This window comes from Sorex fumeus, unplaced genomic scaffold (assembly GCF_029834395.1).
Source record: "Sorex fumeus unplaced genomic scaffold, SorFum_2.1 ptg000010l, whole genome shotgun sequence".
In the NCBI taxonomy this organism is placed as follows: domain Eukaryota; kingdom Metazoa; phylum Chordata; class Mammalia; order Eulipotyphla; family Soricidae; genus Sorex; species Sorex fumeus.
The window spans coordinates 453,121-469,860 of NW_026606067.1; the positions used below are offsets into that span (position 1 = coordinate 453,121).

Sequence of the window (16,740 nt, forward strand, 5' to 3'; positions counted from 1 at the left end):
CACGGGATGGGGGTGGAGCTGGGCTTGTCCTCCCCACCCCAACAAGACCCCAAGTCTTCACCCACAAATGGCTTCTCTGGCTCCTGATCAAGCTGCTCAACAGCCATGATCCCAGAGACTCAGGAGCAAATCTTGAAACCCAGTGGCTTTTGGCAGAAATCCATCCAGATTTAAGTGTTAAAATTTTGGAATTTCAAAACCAGATGGCCCTACTGCAGCCACACGACATCATATGTTATTCATAACCAGCAATAGAACACAAATTGTTTATTGTTGCCTTTTCAGCAGATCTGAGGGTTGGGGTAAAATCTCAAATAATAATGGTGGGTCTGGTGTCGAAATATTGAATGTGATCAAAGTAGAGAGAGAGTAATGTGGAAATCATCTGTCCCCACAGGTAGGGGCAGAGTGTGGGATGGGGGTATACTGGGGGTTTTGGTGGTAGAGAATGGGCACTGGTGAAGGTACGAGTGTTTCATTGTATGACCAAGACTTAGACCCAAAAGCTTTGTAATTGCTCTCATGGTGATTCAATAAATAAAATTATAAAAAAATGAAAAAAAAAGTAAGGTGGAGTTCATGCACAATTCAATCAGCTAATCAGTGGCTGAATAAATAGCAGTACTCCTACAAAATAAAACTATACTTTCAGAGATTATGTGGATCTGAGAAACATGATTGCTTAAGAAGATGAAGAGAGGGGCCAGAAAGAGAGTACAGTAGATTAGGTGTTTGCCTTGCACGTGGTGAACCCAGGTTTGCCAGGTTTGATTCCCAGCATCCCACAAGTTCTCCTGAGCACTGCCAGAAATATTTCCTGAGTGCAGAGCCAGGAGTAACCCCTGAACATCAATGGGTGTGACCAGAAAAGAAAGAAAGAGAAAAAAAAAGAAAAAGAGCAGAAAAAAAGAAGGAAAGAAGGAAGGAAGAAGAAAGAGGAAGGAAGGAAGGAAGGAAGGAAGGAAGGAAGGAAGGAAGGAAGGAAGGAAGGAAGGAAGGAAGGGAAACAAAGAATCATTGTTCTCTGTCACCATCCTCTGGTGACCTGGGGTCCCCTTGTGCATTCCAGTCGATCACCATCCGCTGGCTGGCTGATGGACGAAAGAACAGGGGCCATAGGCTGGTTGGTATTCAGTGGCTGTTTATTCAAATCTCTCAACGTTAATTATAGAGAAATTGTGAAGGGTTGAGGGGTAGCAATTACACATAGGTGTGGTTGAACATTAACAGAAACAATGAACAGATGCAAAGCACTTCCTTCAGGGGAAGTTCTTCTAGGAGATCCACCCAAGGGCAGAGTATCATCTAGGGGCTGGCTCCAGCACTCCAAATTACCCCCAGAGATCTGCCCAAGGGTAGAATTCCATCTAAGATTGTATTGCTCTCTTCTTTCCCTTGCTAGTAATCCATTTAAACAATCGTATTAAATTTACTTCTTAATATTTTTAGTCAGGGGCACGCATCCTGCTGTCTGCCTGTCAGGGGCACACAGTGGACAGGGTGTTTGCCTTGCACATGGCCGACCTGGTTGACCCAAGGATTCCTCTGCCCCTCTTGGAGAGTCCGGCAAGCTACTGAGAGTATCTCACCCACACAGCAAAGCCTGCCTGGCAAGCTACCTGTGATGTATCTGATATGCCAAATACAGTAACAAAAAGTCTCACAATGTTACGGGGCCCGCTGGAGCAAATCGATGAACAATGGTTGGACAGTGACAGTGACAATATTTTTAGTCATTTTGTATGAACGCAGCAAGAGAATTGGCTTTTATCTATATCTTAGATTAAGTTTAAAGGGTGGTTTTCCCTGGCGATATTGCACTATATTTCCCAGACTACAGTCCTCAGGCCAGGTTAGTTTTTCCTCACCCCAACAGGGTCCTAAAACAGTTGCTTTTTTTTGGGTCATGATAGTTTGTTCCATGACTGTGCTCTTAATTTATCATACTTCTTATGGTGCTTAGGCTGTCCCTTCTCAAAGCCAGGGTAGCTTACGGGCTTGCTGTGGGTCCATCCAAGTTCCTTGGTGCTACCTGCCTTTTGGAGTGTTAGGAACTAAGGACAATTGAGGCTTAAGTGAAGTAAATATGACAGATGCCCAAGAGTAAATATTATTCAGAATCAATTAACTCCCATGTTACAAAAGCATAGCATTAACTATCTCTGTGGGACACAAAGGAAAGAGAAAAGCAACATTTCACCTACATATACAATATCCAGAGCCCTAAGAAGATTTGACTTTACTAGTTACAGTGCCTGATTTGGAGATATTTGTGACTAACAGATAGAGAAAGATGAGCACAAAGGAGAGGTTAAAGATAAACACAGAGGATTGGGAGTGCCCGATGGACTTGGGTGTGCTTCAGAAGCACTGTGGTGGGTAGAATTCAATAAACCTAAGCTCCCTGTGGGAGGAGAAAGGAAAATCAATGTTAAACCTAAAATGCTTAGAACTAGAATTTAACTTGATCACTTGATCACTTGACATCCTGTTACTCATTGATTTGCTGAGCGGGCACCAGTAACATCTCCATCCATCCCTGCCACATGCTAGTGTAGCCCAATGGGTCTATTCGCTCCAGGAATACGAAGAGTCTCAACCCAGTATTTCAGGGTCTTGACGAAGAAGACTGACCATCTCGAAGGTGGGCGGCCACGTAATCTTTTGACGTCCCGTGGAATCCAGTCAGTAACGGCCCTAGTCCAGCCGTCATCTCCAAATCAAATTACGTGTCCAGTCCATCTGATTTTTGACATCTTGGCAAATGAAACATCATCCCTGATTCTTGATCATCGATGGAGGTCTGAACTCCAGATTTTCTCTCACTTGAGTGAAGCGAGATACTCCAAGCATAGCTCTTTCAATTCCTCTTTGGGCGACACAAATAGCATTCTCATCCTGTTTTCGTAGGGCCCAGGTCTCTGAGGCGTATGTTAGTGTAGGGAGAATGGTGGAGTTGAAGAGATGTGCACGGAGCCAGAGGTTCTTTGTCCTCTTAGCTATTTCTCTGACACTACTGAAGGCGTTCCAAGCCACTCTCTTCCTCCTGCGCAATTCAGGTGCCAGGTCATTCATCATGTTGAGTTCTCAACCTAGGTACACATAACTGCTGCATTCAGAGATGTTCGTTCCATTGAGAGTGAATGGAACATTAGGAATGAGTCCATTTCTCATTAACATTGTCTTTGTGAGATTCAGCTGTAGTCCAATATCCACACTCATGGATATGTAGACCATTTCCACACTCATGGTCGAAGTTGACCAGCATTTTTGCCGCTTGGCTAATGTTTGGTGTTATTAGAACGATGTCATCAGTGGAGCAGAAGTGACATAGTTGCCAACTGTCTATCTTCACTCCCATTCCTTTCCATTCCAGTCGTTGCATGATGTTCTCGATAGTGGCACTGAAGAGTTTCGGTGAAATGGTATTATACTTCCAAGCCCCTCTCTTGATGTCGACGATCACGTCTTGTAGAATGGTGAGATCCTGGTAGTGAATCCGTAATACAGCTTGTGGAGGATCCTGATGTATTGAGTTTGAATGCCCTGTTTGGCTAGGGCTTCGATAACTGCTTCAGTCTCAACAGAATCAAAGGTCTTCTTTAAATCAATGAACATTAGATAGAGTGGCATCTGGAACTCCCGAGAAACCTCAATGAGCTTGGTCACCATGTGGATGTGATCTATCGTGCTGAATCCTTTTTGGAACTCGGCGATTGTTGCCAATGTCGTGGATGTCCCCCTTCTTGTACAGTAGAACAGTCCTGCTGGTTTTCCACTGGGACAGAACTTGCATTCAGACAGGTAGCATGTGAAGAGCTGAGCCAGTGTATTGATGAGTACTGACGGCAGATTCTTCAGGTGTTCGGGTCTGACCTTGTCTGGGCCTGGTGCTGTTCGCTTCTTTACCGAAAAAAATGGAGTGTTGGATTTTGTAGATTGTCCATGACTTCTACTCGGATCTCTTCAATAGCCACGTCCACCTGCCCACATACCAAATTCCACAGGATGGATATGTCGTTCCCAACATTCTCCCTTCTGAAATCTGACACGCCATTTTGTCAGTAAAGAATCCAACAAGAAAGAAAGAGAGAGAGAGAGAAAGAAAGAAAGAAAGAAAGAAAGAAAGAAAGAAAGAAAGAAGATAGAGGGCCAGAGAGATAGTACAGCAGGAAAGGCCCTTGCCTTGTAGATCCCCAGAATCCCAGATGGTCCCCTGAGCCAGGAAGGATCCCTGAGTGCAGAGCCAGGTAAGCCCTGAACATCATGGGGCACCAGAAAGAGAGAGGTGGGGGAGGGAGGGAGGGAGGGAAAGGATAGAAGGAAGGAGGGAGAGAAGGAGGAAAAAGAGGGAGGGAAGGAGGGATGGAGGGAGGGAGGGAGGGAGGAAGGAGAGAAAGAAAGAAAGAAAGAAAGAAAGAAAGAAGGAAGGAAGGAAGGAAGGAAGGAAAGAAAGAAAGAAAGAAAGAATGAAAGAAGATAGTAAAATAGTGGGATGGAAGGGGAGAGAACAGATGGAGTCTCATTCTGCTGGGAAAAAGCAATAGAGACAACTTCTGTTTAATGCTTTTTCTAAGAACAGTGGGGAGCTAAGCATGGGGGTTCTGATTTTTTCAATTATTGGATTTCCAGGTACGCATTCCTCTAAAAGAGTCTGTGTATCATCTGACTGTGTTTTAGTATCCCCAGAGCCTTACTTAGTGCCTGGAACATGATATTCTTCAGCTGTATTCAGTAACAGCTTTCCTCACTTTACTTCTTTATTTCTTGCTTCTCCCCTGGCTTCACGATTCCCCCTACCAGCTCAGGTTCTCCTGGTAGGATCCCCTAAACAGTGCTTCCACACTCTAGGGAGAGTATATTCAGATCAAGCTCTGCTCCTCTGATCTCTCCCTCCATGCTTTGTGTTCACACTCACTTCATTGATTCACACTCTGAAGATAAATGCTCCTTCCGCTGCTGGACTTCAGCCCCTCATGCAGACAGAGCTATTACATACTTTCTCCACAGAGAAATAGAACTCCTGATAACAACTACCCACCTAGCAGTAAGACTCCTGGAAATTATTATGATTCACCCAGGACATTTTGTAGATTCATAGATTACCCTTTGGGTAGTGCTTTATTCAAACAGCTATCTACAAGCAACTTATTACTGCAATTTAGAGTGCAGGCATCTGGGTTTTTTAGGAAATCAATTTGTAAGTGTGGGGAGAAGGCAAGACGTATGTGAAAGGAGAATCTAAAAATACCTTGGAGGGGCTGGAGAGATAGCACAGCAAGTAGGGCATTTGCCCACCCGGTTCGATTCTCAGCATCCCATATGGTCCCCTGAGCACCGCCAGGAGTAATTCCTGAGTGCAGAGCCAGGAATAATCCCTGTACATCACCGGGTGTGACCCAAAGAAAGCAAAATAAATAAATAAATAAATAAAAAGACCTTGGAGAGGACTGATGAGGTAAGACAAGGATCTTGCATCCCAGCTGAAGAAATAATACAAAGGCCAACCCAGGTTCGGTCCCCAGCATCCCATATTGTACCCCAAGCACCACCAGCAGCAATTCCTGAGTGCAGAGCCAGGAGTGATCCCTGGGCATTGCCGGATGTGGGCCAAAAAGAAAACACTAAAACATAAAAAAATATATATATTTAGAGAAAAGGCTTGGAGTGAAAGTATAGCAGATAGGGCACTTGCCTTTCATGTGGCTGACCCAGGTTTGATCCCTGGCACCCTATTCAAGAGCTTCTCTTGCATGAGACTGATCCAGGTTTGATTCACTCATGAAACCCTGAAGGAGCAGCCCACAAACACAGAGCCAGACGTGGCACCGCTGTGTATGGTCCAAGCCACCCCTCTCAAGAAAATAATAATACAAGAAACTAGGAAGACTGTGCAATGGACTGAACACATGCAAAGTATGTTTTGCATGCGGGAACCTGGGTTTGAGCTCCAGCACCATATGACCCATGTGAGCACTACCAGAGAGTGACCTCAAGCACAGAGCCAGTATTCCCCGAGCACCTCTGTATGTGGCCCCCCATTGCCAGAGGGTGAGAGGTGGGGTAAGGGGAACTGTGGGATGAGAGACAAAACAAACTGAATTAGAGGTTGGAGAGATAGTTCAGCAGGGAAGGTGCTTGGCTTGCATGCTACAGATCCTGGCTCCATCTCTGGCATCCCAAGCGGTTCCCAAGCTCTGCCAGGAGTAATTCCTGAGTGCAGAGCCAAGAGGAAGTCACACCACTGGGTGTGGCCCATAAACCAAAAAAAAAAAAAAAAAAAAACACCAACTAACAACAAACAAAACCTGGTTTTATACATTAAAGAAGTATGGTGTGTGTGTTTGGGACTTCATCATACAATACAATGTATACACTTTATACAGTGCACTTTAGGCAGTTTCCATCCTAAAAGGGAGATTTGAGTTGTAGCCTTCAACATCAAGCTGCATAAAGGTAAGGAAAGTGCCTGCTACAGACGGGCTGGGGGCAGGAAAACTGGGGACATTGCTGGAGGGTACTGGACACTGGTGAAGAGATTGGTATTGCAACAATATGCACTTGAAACTCAATCATAAATATCTTCATAAGTTTTTGTAATCAAGGTGATTCATTTAAAAAGTCTAACTGCATAGTAACTAATTTTGCCACTTACAAGTTATCCTAAGAAAAGTTCATGTGAAAAAAAAGGAAAGTTAATGTTTTTGTCTTCACTTTCCCCATCCGTAAAATAAACATGCTGATGTTAAGGCTTATTCTACAGGCAATTTCTGGGATTGAATAGATACTGTTGAAATATGTGAAATGCAGGATTGGAGAGAGAATACAGTGGGTAAGGCACTTGCATGCAGACAGCCCAGATTTGATCCCTAGTACAGCAGTCTCCTGAACCCTACCTGAAAGGATCCCTGAGCAGAGCCAGGAGAATCCCTAAGCACCACTGGGTGTGACCCCAAAACTTAACCACTTCCTCCAAATGGTGAAGAGCAATGAGCCTGGATCTTAGTGTCTTGCAAATGTTCCATAAATAATGTTGTTACACCTAACAGTTCAATTTCATCAAGCCACTCCCTTTGTATTTACAAGTTAGTTCTTTTCCCAGTTTCTTCCCTAGGTACCCTATAGCATGTCAAATGGATCACTGTGTTTTTACAGCCAAATTCAGATCTGACAAACATATCTTTGAAGTACTGCTGCCTCATGTTACATTGTATGTTCTGTTCTTTGATCTCTCATTTACCCAGGAAGAGATCTTAAAGTTTAAAACATTAGTTTGAAGGCCGGAGAGATTGCGCAGGGGTTAAGGTGCTAGCCTTGCATGTAGCTGATGCTGGTTCAAGTCCTGGTCTCTGCATATAGTCTCCGGAGTGCAGCCAGGGTTAGGGGTTACTCCTGAGCACAGAACCAGAAATAGGCCCCTGAGGCCCCAAACTCCCCAGCAAGTAAGTAAACAAAACTTTTTTTTGGGGGGGGGGGGCAGTAGAATTGAACAAGCACAGGGGCTAGGACGTTTGCCTTGCATGCCGCTGACTCAGCCAACCCGGGTTTGATTCCTCCGCCCATCTCGGAGAGCCCCGCAAGCTATTTAGAGTATCCTGCCTGCATGGCAGAGCCTGGCAAGCTACCCGTGATGTATTTGATATGCCAAACACAGTAACAAGTCTCACAATGGAGACATTACTGGGCCCACTGGAGCAAATCGATGAACAACGGGTGCTACAGAATTGAACAATAAAGAAGAAACTTCTCATCTTCTCTGAACCAAGAGGTGAAATGAAGAGAGCCAGGCAAGTTGGAGTCACCTGTTAAGCGTCTTTAAAGTCACTTAGAAACGCGAATGGACTGGGACCAACTGCTCCAGTCTGCCAAGGCAGGCGGCAGGTTCTCCCCAGTGTTCCTGACACCCCCTCCGCCCCCCACCCCAGCATGGCGGATTTCGCCCCTGGATCCCGAGACACCCAGTCCCGTGTCCAGGCCAGCCTGACCTCCCCCAGCCCGTGGTTCCCAAGGAGAACGCTCAAGCACTTCTTACGCAGCCAGGCTCTCTTGCACACCCTGTGTTCTGTAAAAGGTGGATGTGTGTGGAGGGGGGGGCTGGGAGGGGGGCGCCCGCTGCGGCCAGCGCCTGAGGGGAGTGTCCAGCACGGCCCGCGCCCATAGCCCCTGGGGTTAGAAGCCCCCCCGCCCGCCCGCACCGCGGTCTCGGGCTGCGCGCAGAGCTCAGAGGAATGCCCGGCCCGAGTGAGGGTCTCCAGCAGCCCAGGGAAACACATCTCGGGCCATTTCGCACGGGCTTGCGACTGAAACGGTGGCGCCGCAGTTTCCGTCGGCCTTGGTGGCTGCAGCAGGTGTTGGCGGTGGGATGTTAGGACCCGGTGGGGGTATGCACTGGAGGGGCCGGTGTCCCTCTGGAGGGGAAGTTGCAAGAGAAGAAGAGCGTCTCCCGGGCGCGGCTGTGACGGCTCCTGGCCAGGCTTCTGGGCCAGCCTTGCTCGGCCCTAGTCCTCGTTGAGTGTCCAAAGATCTCAGCGCGCGCTCCTGGGCGCGACACGGCGCCCCGCGCCTCGGCCAGTCGGGGAGACCCGAGTGACCGCACAATGATGCCATCCGCCCTCTTGTCTATTATTAGCGAGTCTCGGGCTCGAAGCCAGACGTCTCTCGGCTCCGCTCAGGCCGACTCTGCTTTCCAGGGCCCCTCCCACCCACTCAAATCCGGCGGGGCTCTACGTTTCATGAGGCCCCCCCCCCCACCCTGCCCGAGGCTCAGCGGGACCAGAAGGCGGCCTGCAGTGACCTCGGACCCTTGCGGGGCTGCGAAGTCAACAGCCCCGGGAGTCCACGAGTGTCAGGGCAGGGCGTAGAGCGACTCCGCCCACGGTCCGGCGAGTCTAGGCGGGGAGAGGCGGGGCTTGGAGAGACTCCGCCCACGGCCCGGAGAGCCTAGGCGGGGAGAGGCGGGGCTTAGACTCCGCCCCCAAACCGGCGATTCAGGGGGGAGGCGGGCTTATAAAGACTCCGCCCACAGTCCGGAGAGGCTGGGCGGGGAGAGGCGGGGCTTAGAGAGATTCCACCCACGGCGCAGCGAGTCTAGGAAGGGAGGGGTGGGGCTTAGGGAGACTCCGCCCACTACACGGCGAATCTAGAGGGGAGGCGGGGCTTAGGGAGACTCCGCCCACAGACCCCGCTCGCCTTTGGAGGGGGCGGTTCTCAGAGAGGCTCCGCCCTCGGCCACGCCCTTTCGAGGCCCCGCCCCTGTCCGCCCCGCGGCGCATTGTGGGATCTGTCAGCGGACCCGGAGGCTGAGGACGCACGGCGGGGGTCATGGGTTGCCAGCAGGTGAGACCACCCCTGGCCGCGTCTCTTGCGGGCGGGGCTCGGCCCCTCGGGTTCGGGGCGCCCGGCTACGGCCCGGGACTCTCTGCGCTGACCGCGCCCCCGCAGGGCTCTGCGCCCGCCCGGGATGCCGAGGTGCGGTGCTCGCGACCCCACCCGGTTACCCCGCCGGCCTGCTCGGAGAGCCGGGGCCTGCCCGAGCTCTTGGCTCCCCCGCAGCCTGGCCGTCTCGCTCTCACCTCTGTCCACAGAGCCCGGTCCTGCTGGCTTCCCTGGCGGTGGGGCTGCTGACGCTCATCGGCGTGGCTCTGGGTACCTACTTTTTTCGGAAGTCCCGCCACGCGCTAGTCACTCTCCTAGATCCCAATGAGAAGTACCTGCTGCGGCTCATCGACAAGACGGTGAGTTGTGGCGCGAGGGCCCAGGGCTCCGCTGCGGGGAGACCCCGAGGGACTGGGCAGCACCGGAGCTGCCCGGTGAGACTGTGCCATCCATCCATCCTCCAGACCGTGAGCCACAACACCAAGAGATTTCGCTTTGCCCTGCCTACCCCCCACCACGTTCTGGGGCTGCCAGTGGGTAAGGAAAGCGTGGCTGGGGTGCTCCTCTCTGGGACCTTTCCAGTGTCTGAAGCCCGCTGCTTCCCTCTTACTGCCTCCACGCCCATTCCCCTTTCCCTCCCCTTCCCACCCCTAACAGGAACTGCAAGAACGACCCCCACCCCCAAAACACACAATGCGTGGCATGGAGTGCCCCAGCCATCCCTTGCACTCCCTTGCCACCCTTCTTCCTGCACTGGGTGCTCCTTTGTCCCCCATATAGTGCTGGAGAAACACCAACATTCCCAGGGGAGTCACAGTCTCCTCCTGCCCAGGCAGTAATTAAAGAGATGGGGAGGGGGTGAAAGGAGGGTGGTTATGAGAAATTCAACTGGGCCCTTAAAGGAGTGGTTCCTCCCTGCCTGGTAGCTCCTTAGTGCCACAGTGGGAGGCAAGAGGCCCCTTGTTCTGGCAAAGTTCCTGGGGCATCCGGAAAGGTAGCAGGGATGCACCCCCCCCCACCCCAGCCCTCATGTGGCCCTCCCCACGGTTCCCAGGCAAACATGTGTACCTCTCTGCCACTATTGATGGCAACCTTGTCATCAGACCATACACTCCTGTCACCAGTGATGACGACAAAGGCTATGTGGATCTTGTCATCAAGGTAAGAAGCTCTTTAATCTACTCCAAGGGCCTGGGATGTTTGTTGGTGGCGAAGCTCATGCCTGGCATGCGTGAGGCCCCAGTACAACCTGGGTGAGGGAAACACTCTCAAACCCAAAACATTTCCCACGCTGTGTCTGCTGGCAGAGATGCAGATCCTTTGTGCACGTGGAGCAAGTGTGTGGCTTAAAAAGACGTCACAAGCGTAGAACCCTCTGCCTGGCTGCTCAGATTCATTCGACCGTGGGCTCAGAAACCAGTGATACTCCAAATAACTTTCCATTCTGTCTTCTCAGATCTACCTGAAGGATGTGAACCCCAAATTTCCAGAGGGAGGGAAGATGTCTCAGTACCTGGATGGCCTGGAGATCGGGGATGTGGTGGGGTTTCGGGGGCCCAGCGGCCTGCTCACTTACGCGGGGAAAGGTAGAGCCTCTGTCCTCCCGCCTGTCTCCCACTCACTCCTCCAGTTTCATACTCCCTGGACACAGAGTGGCTGTGTGGACATGACCCTGTGTCATGGGGAAGGGCAGAGCTGCCTTTCCACATGGCCCTCTCATGTAGAAAGGCACAGTTCTCAGCATCAGTGCCCATCCACTTGAATTCCTTGGCATGACAGCATGGAGGCCACTAAAGAAAGCCTATGACTCGTTCTACTGCCTCCCCCCCTCCTGAGGCATATCATTGAGATTTGCCAACCCAGTGAGCCTGGGTGCAGGAAGTAGCTTTCAGCCCTCCCCTTGGGAACGGCTGGGTGCATTAGCAAGCCTCCTGCACTGCTTGGTGCACTTGGGAAAGTAGACTCACAGCTGGCCTCGTGCCTGTCACTCTCACCAGGGAGTGACCCTCTGCCACAGGCAGCTGATGGCCCAGAACTGTCAGTTAATAGAACAGGGCAGTTATCCTGGTGCCATTGTCAGGATGGGCTCAACTTGAATCCCTCCCCACACTGCAGGGTCAGATTTCATTGCAGCTGCTAAACTGGTATGGGGCCTATTTTTAATTTTGCCTTTGTTTTCTTAGCTCCCTATATTAACTTTCCTTCCATCCCTCTCTTCACTGGACTTCTCAGGGAATTTTAGCATTCAACCCCACCAAAAGTCACCACCAGAACCCCGAGTGGCAAAGAAACTGGGAATGATTGCGGGAGGAACAGGTTTGTGTCATTTAAGTGGTCATTCTCCAGTTGATTATCATTGTTAAAAGGCTTAATGACCCTCAAAGCGGTTGGTAAACAAAACTGTTAAGGGGATTTCTAGCAATACCTAGCATGCATCAACATGTAAAAGACAAAAACTGTAAAATCATAAGCAAGTAGAAATCCCTCCTTTTTTAACTAATAGAATGAGAGCAATAAATAATAATGGGTTCTCCTAAGATCTCAAATTGGATAGATCTAATAATTCGAGCTGGAAATACAGAGACCCAGCTAAACAAAAAATTTTTAGCCAGGGACCATACCCAGCGGTGCTCAGGGCTTACTCCTGGCTTTGAGAAAGGCTGTGTATGCAAGCAAACACCCTGCCAGCTGTACTACCGATCTGGCCTTAAACAAAGTTAAAAAGAGATAAAAGCAGCTAAGAATAGGATAAAAGGTAAAGGTAAAGGCCCTCCCGTTGATCGTTGATTTGCTCGAGCGGGCCCAGTAACGTCTCCATTGGAGACTTTGTTGTTACTGTGTCTGGCATATCGAATACTCTCGGTAGCTTGCCGGGCTCTCCGAGAGGGGCGGAGGAATCGAACTCGGGTCGGCCATGTTGGCCACGTGTAAGGCAAATGCCCTACCCGCTGTGCTATCGCAGAATAGGATAATTAAGCAAAAATGAAATGGGCATTGAACACATACACACATATGACACTCTTCTAGCGACTGATGTGTGCGTATGAAGTAGTTATCAGCCTTCCCAATTACAAACGAGAAGATGGAGGTTTGGAGAGGTTAAAAAGTTTCCAGAGGGTCATTGGTAATGACCAGAGTTTCCAACTCTGCCCAGTTTCCAAATCACATGCATTTAACCTGTGTTTCAGAACCCTCATTAAATTAGTAGGTTCTTTTGCGTGTGTGTTTGTTTGTTTTATTTTCGGGCCACACCCACTGATGTTCAAGGCTTACTCCTGGCTCTGCACTCAGGAATTACTCCTGGCAGTGCTGGGGAGGACCTTTTAGGATGCCAGGGATAAAACCCAGGTTGGCTGCATGCAAGGCCAGCGTTCTACCTTCTGTACTCTTCAGCCCCCCCCAATTAGTAGTTTTTGGGGTTTGTTTTTGTTTTGTTTCATTTTTTGGGTCACTTTCTTTCAAATTTCCTTGGAGACCAGGAATCAAATGTCATAGATTACTCTTTAAAAACTACTGATTTGATGGGGCTGGATGATAGCGGGTCGGGAGTTTGCCTTGCACGTGGCTGACCTGGGTTTGATTCCCAGTATCCCATATGGTCCCCTGAGCACCGTCAGGAGTAATTCCTGAGTGCAAAGCCAGGAGTAACCCCTGAAAATCACCGGATATGATGCAAAAAGCCAAGGGAAAAAAGCCAAAACACCAAAACCTGACTATCAGATATCTTTCTGCAATGCAGGAATCACCCCAATGCTACAGCTGATCCGGGCTATCATGAAAGACCCTCAAGATGAAACCCAGTGCTTTCTGCTTTTTGCTAACCAGGTTAGTGCGCTTTTCTTTATCCTGACACTTCCAGCTTTGGTGTGGTATGGCTGAGAGCTGTGGTGCAGAGGGTCGGTGCTGGCCCAGTGCTGCCTCTAGCCGCTGCCCAGGATTCCCTCTTGAAGGCTGAGGGACCCTCTGCCACAACATGGAGCCCGCAGGCTCGATCCAGTTCCTTCCCTGGTACCCACGGAACCAAGAGATGAAGACACTGAAGAATCTTTCCCTACACAAGGAAATTTGGATCTCCTTCCGTTCCTTTGTATTCAAGGCTTTTCTGTCGTCTTTCCCTTATCCTACCTACCTGAGAGTTTGGCTTATTCCCCCTAACTTTATTTTATTTTATTTTTTGGCTTTGGGGCCACACTCAGTGGTGCTCAGGGCTGACTCTTGGCTCTGCACTCAAGGATCTGCAGGACCTGCAGGACCATATGGGGTGCCAGGAATCAAACCTGGGTCAGCCACGTACAAGGCAAATGCCATCCCAGCTATACTATCTCTCTGGCCCAATTCCCCCTGTTTATTTGGGGGGTGGGGGGCTAGGGGGAGGGCAGGGTACGGTGGGAGGCACACACTCAGCCCTCAATGCTTACTCTTGGCTCTGTGCTCACGTATCACACTCTGGTCCATGCAATTTCCCCTAAGCTTAACATTCTTTTACTCTCCTGGTAGGAACGCTATATTGCAGAGAACTTTCTTCAGGTACACATGTTAAGTTTCCTAAGGGCTTTGCTCCTCCTCATTTTTATTTCAGACTGAAAATGACATCATCCTGCGGGACGACTTGGAGGAACTGCAGGCCCAGTATCCTAACCGCATGAAGCTCTGGTTCACGTTGGACCATGCCCCAGAAGGTACCCTCCCAATTTCTGGGCATCCCCAAATCAGGGCTTGGTCCCTGGCTCTGTGAAGGCTGGATTCCGTGGAAACAGATCCTCATCCAGTGCCTGGACAAAGTGGCCAACCGCTTTCTTTCCTTGAGGACCCTGTTTCTCCAGGGTGGCAGGGGGTTGTGTGCCAGCCTACTGAGCCTGTCTGGGTCTTCTCTGTGGGTCTGGGATAACATTCCCTCCTCTCCCCACTACTGCAGATTGGGCGTACAGCAAGGGCTTCGTGACGGCCGACATGATCCGGGAGCACCTTCCTGCCCCAGGGGATGATGTCCTGATTCTGCTCTGTGGGCCACCCCCGATGGTGCAGCTGGCCTGCCACCCTAACTTGGACAAACTAGGCTACTCGCAAAAGATGCGCTTCACCTACTGAGTGGCCCCCTTGTTTTCCTGGTCTCTGCGGCTGTTCCCAAACAGTATTCAAATGCCATAAGCCTTTTCCGATGATAGCGGCTTTTTTTTTTTTTTTGTCTTGCTTTGGGGCTGAAGTATGGATGAGACCTGCAGCCATCACCATCCTTGTTAACCACGGAAGAGGCCCAGGCTGAGTCCATCCTGGGAGGCTTCTCAAATCTCTCTGTGACCTGTCATCTGTGACATGGTCCTAGTCCCCAGAAAATGTTAGAGGAGGTCTAAGACTTGCTCCTTAGCAGGATTTCAACTTTCTGAACATATGTGCATATTAAGTTCAGCCACAAGGTAAAAATTTTAGTGAGTTTGGGATGTAGAGCATCTGTCTGCCAGGTTAGAGCCATGGAATAACCTCTCTCACGGGTCAAAGAAATGGAAGCATTTCTTTGTTCCCAAACTGGCTGGTTTCTTCATAGCATCACCGCTGTTTTTGTGAGTGAAGGAACACTCTGTGTCATGGATGTTTTTCTCAATATCTGGTGCTTAACTCACAGCAGATGCTTTATGTGTGAGCACAGGTTGAACAGACTCATGAAAGGAGCCTCAGAAATTTCTGGAAAGGAGGAGATGGCTTCTTGGGACCTCCAAGTCACAGGGGAAAGAATCTGAGCTATGGATCTGTGGCTGGAGGGAGGTGGCTTCCCACTGCCTCCTCGTGGCAGAGACCTCTGACTCTGAAAATAAATGGTGCCTGGGCTCCTATGTTAGATTTCAGCATTTATTGTGTCTGGGGTCCCCGTTTCCAAGGCTTTTCATGCCGACTGTCTGGGAAGGTTTCCCAGCCCAATTTCTCCCAGGTCTCCCAAAGGTCGTTGGTTGTACTGTATGCTGAAATGTGAGCTCCCTACCACCCAGCATGGGAAGCATTTCACTCACTGTTTCAGCAGAGCTGTCAGTCATTCTCCCTGGAGGCCTGTAAAGGGGGTAGGGGGGGGCGGGGGAGGAAGGAAGAACACTCTCCCACACTCTCCCAAGGGACACTTTTAATGATCAGGCCCTTTCCACAGAGGTTCCTGGGTTTGTTCACTCTGCTTCTCCTCCCCGCACTTGGCCCTTCTTCAAATTTGTCCTTCAGAGCACCTGGCAGACCAGGCAGAGCACCATCTTTCTTTTTGGAAGAGAAGCTTCTCCTTTAAAAAGGAACCTGACATCAGCAGTGGCGCCAGGCTTGCTGGTGCCTGGAGGGAGCTAGCCTCTCCAAGCCCTGTCCTGACTGCCCTTTTCTGCTGTGACAAACATGACCCTTCTGCTGGGGTAGGGCTAAAGTGGTTCCTTCAGAGCTTTATTGTTAGTCCGCTGGGGAGGAAACAAGGCATCAGGCTCAGCAGAAGGTCAGCTTTGTTTTCCTGCATAAAATTAATGTGGCGCTTTCCCTGGGGGCCTCAGAATTCACCGCTCCATTGGGCAGAGTCTTCAATAAATTCTGTGCTGGGCCGGAGAGCTAGTACAGCGGGTAGGGCATTTGCCTTGCACAGAGGTGACCTGGCATCCCTAATGGTCCCCTGAGCACCGCCAGGAGTGATTCCTCAGTGTAAAGCCAGGAGTAACCCTTGTGCATTGCCGGTGTGGCCAAAGAAAAATAATTCTGTGTCGTTCCATTAAACATTTCTTTTCTGCTAGGGTGAGGGGGGACCACTTATGACAGTCCTAAGTGAGCGTGGCTGGGCAGTTCATTGCAGGGTCCCAGAGATGTGAAGCTGCTCAAGCTGTGTGGTACTAGGGACCACCAGAGCCACCCCAGGATGCTCAGGGGTCTGGAGGATGGTACCTGGCAGTATTCAGAGGGCCATGTGGTTCTCAGCACATGCACAGCATGCCCCCGCCCCCTGACTGCTGTGCCAGCAAACATTTTGTCATCAGCTTATACCTTATAAGGGCCTGTACAATGGAAGGCACAGTCTCAGCCATGGTACCTCCGAAAAGGAAAAATGGAGCTGAGCAATAGTACAGTGTGTCTTGCATGTGGCCTACCCAGATGTGATCCCTGGTACCGCATATGGTCCCCCAGCCCTCCCACCACCATGGAAGTGATCCCTGAGCACCACTAGGTGTGGCTCTAAACCCAAAATAAAGAATTATTGAAAGGAATTTTGTGGGTTCCGTGGCAAGGAAGCAAAGGAAACTCTGAGAAAGCCCAGTAAAATGGCTGCTCAAATATGGAAGCATTTGTGAGCCAATCCAACATGCTTTACCTGGGAAGGCGGAAGCTGGACCTGGGACAGAGCAGCTCTGATCTGTC

The 16,740-nt window shown here is 50.1% G+C and overlaps 1 protein-coding gene across 1 annotated transcript; it reads left to right on the forward strand.

Moving 5' to 3' along the window:
• The first annotated feature begins 9,211 nt into the window (after window positions 1-9,211).
• On the forward strand, window positions 9,212-15,216 carry LOC130020039 (NADH-cytochrome b5 reductase 1). Its single transcript, XM_056110666.1, has 9 exons — window positions 9,212-9,336; window positions 9,585-9,734; window positions 9,840-9,912; window positions 10,430-10,536; window positions 10,832-10,961; window positions 11,608-11,691; window positions 13,115-13,200; window positions 13,955-14,054; window positions 14,291-15,216. Exons 1-9 carry the CDS (start codon window positions 9,322-9,324, stop codon window positions 14,461-14,463), a joined length of 918 nt encoding a protein of 305 aa, XP_055966641.1. The 5' UTR covers window positions 9,212-9,321; the 3' UTR covers window positions 14,464-15,216.
• The last annotated feature ends 1,524 nt before the right edge of the window (window positions 15,217-16,740 follow it).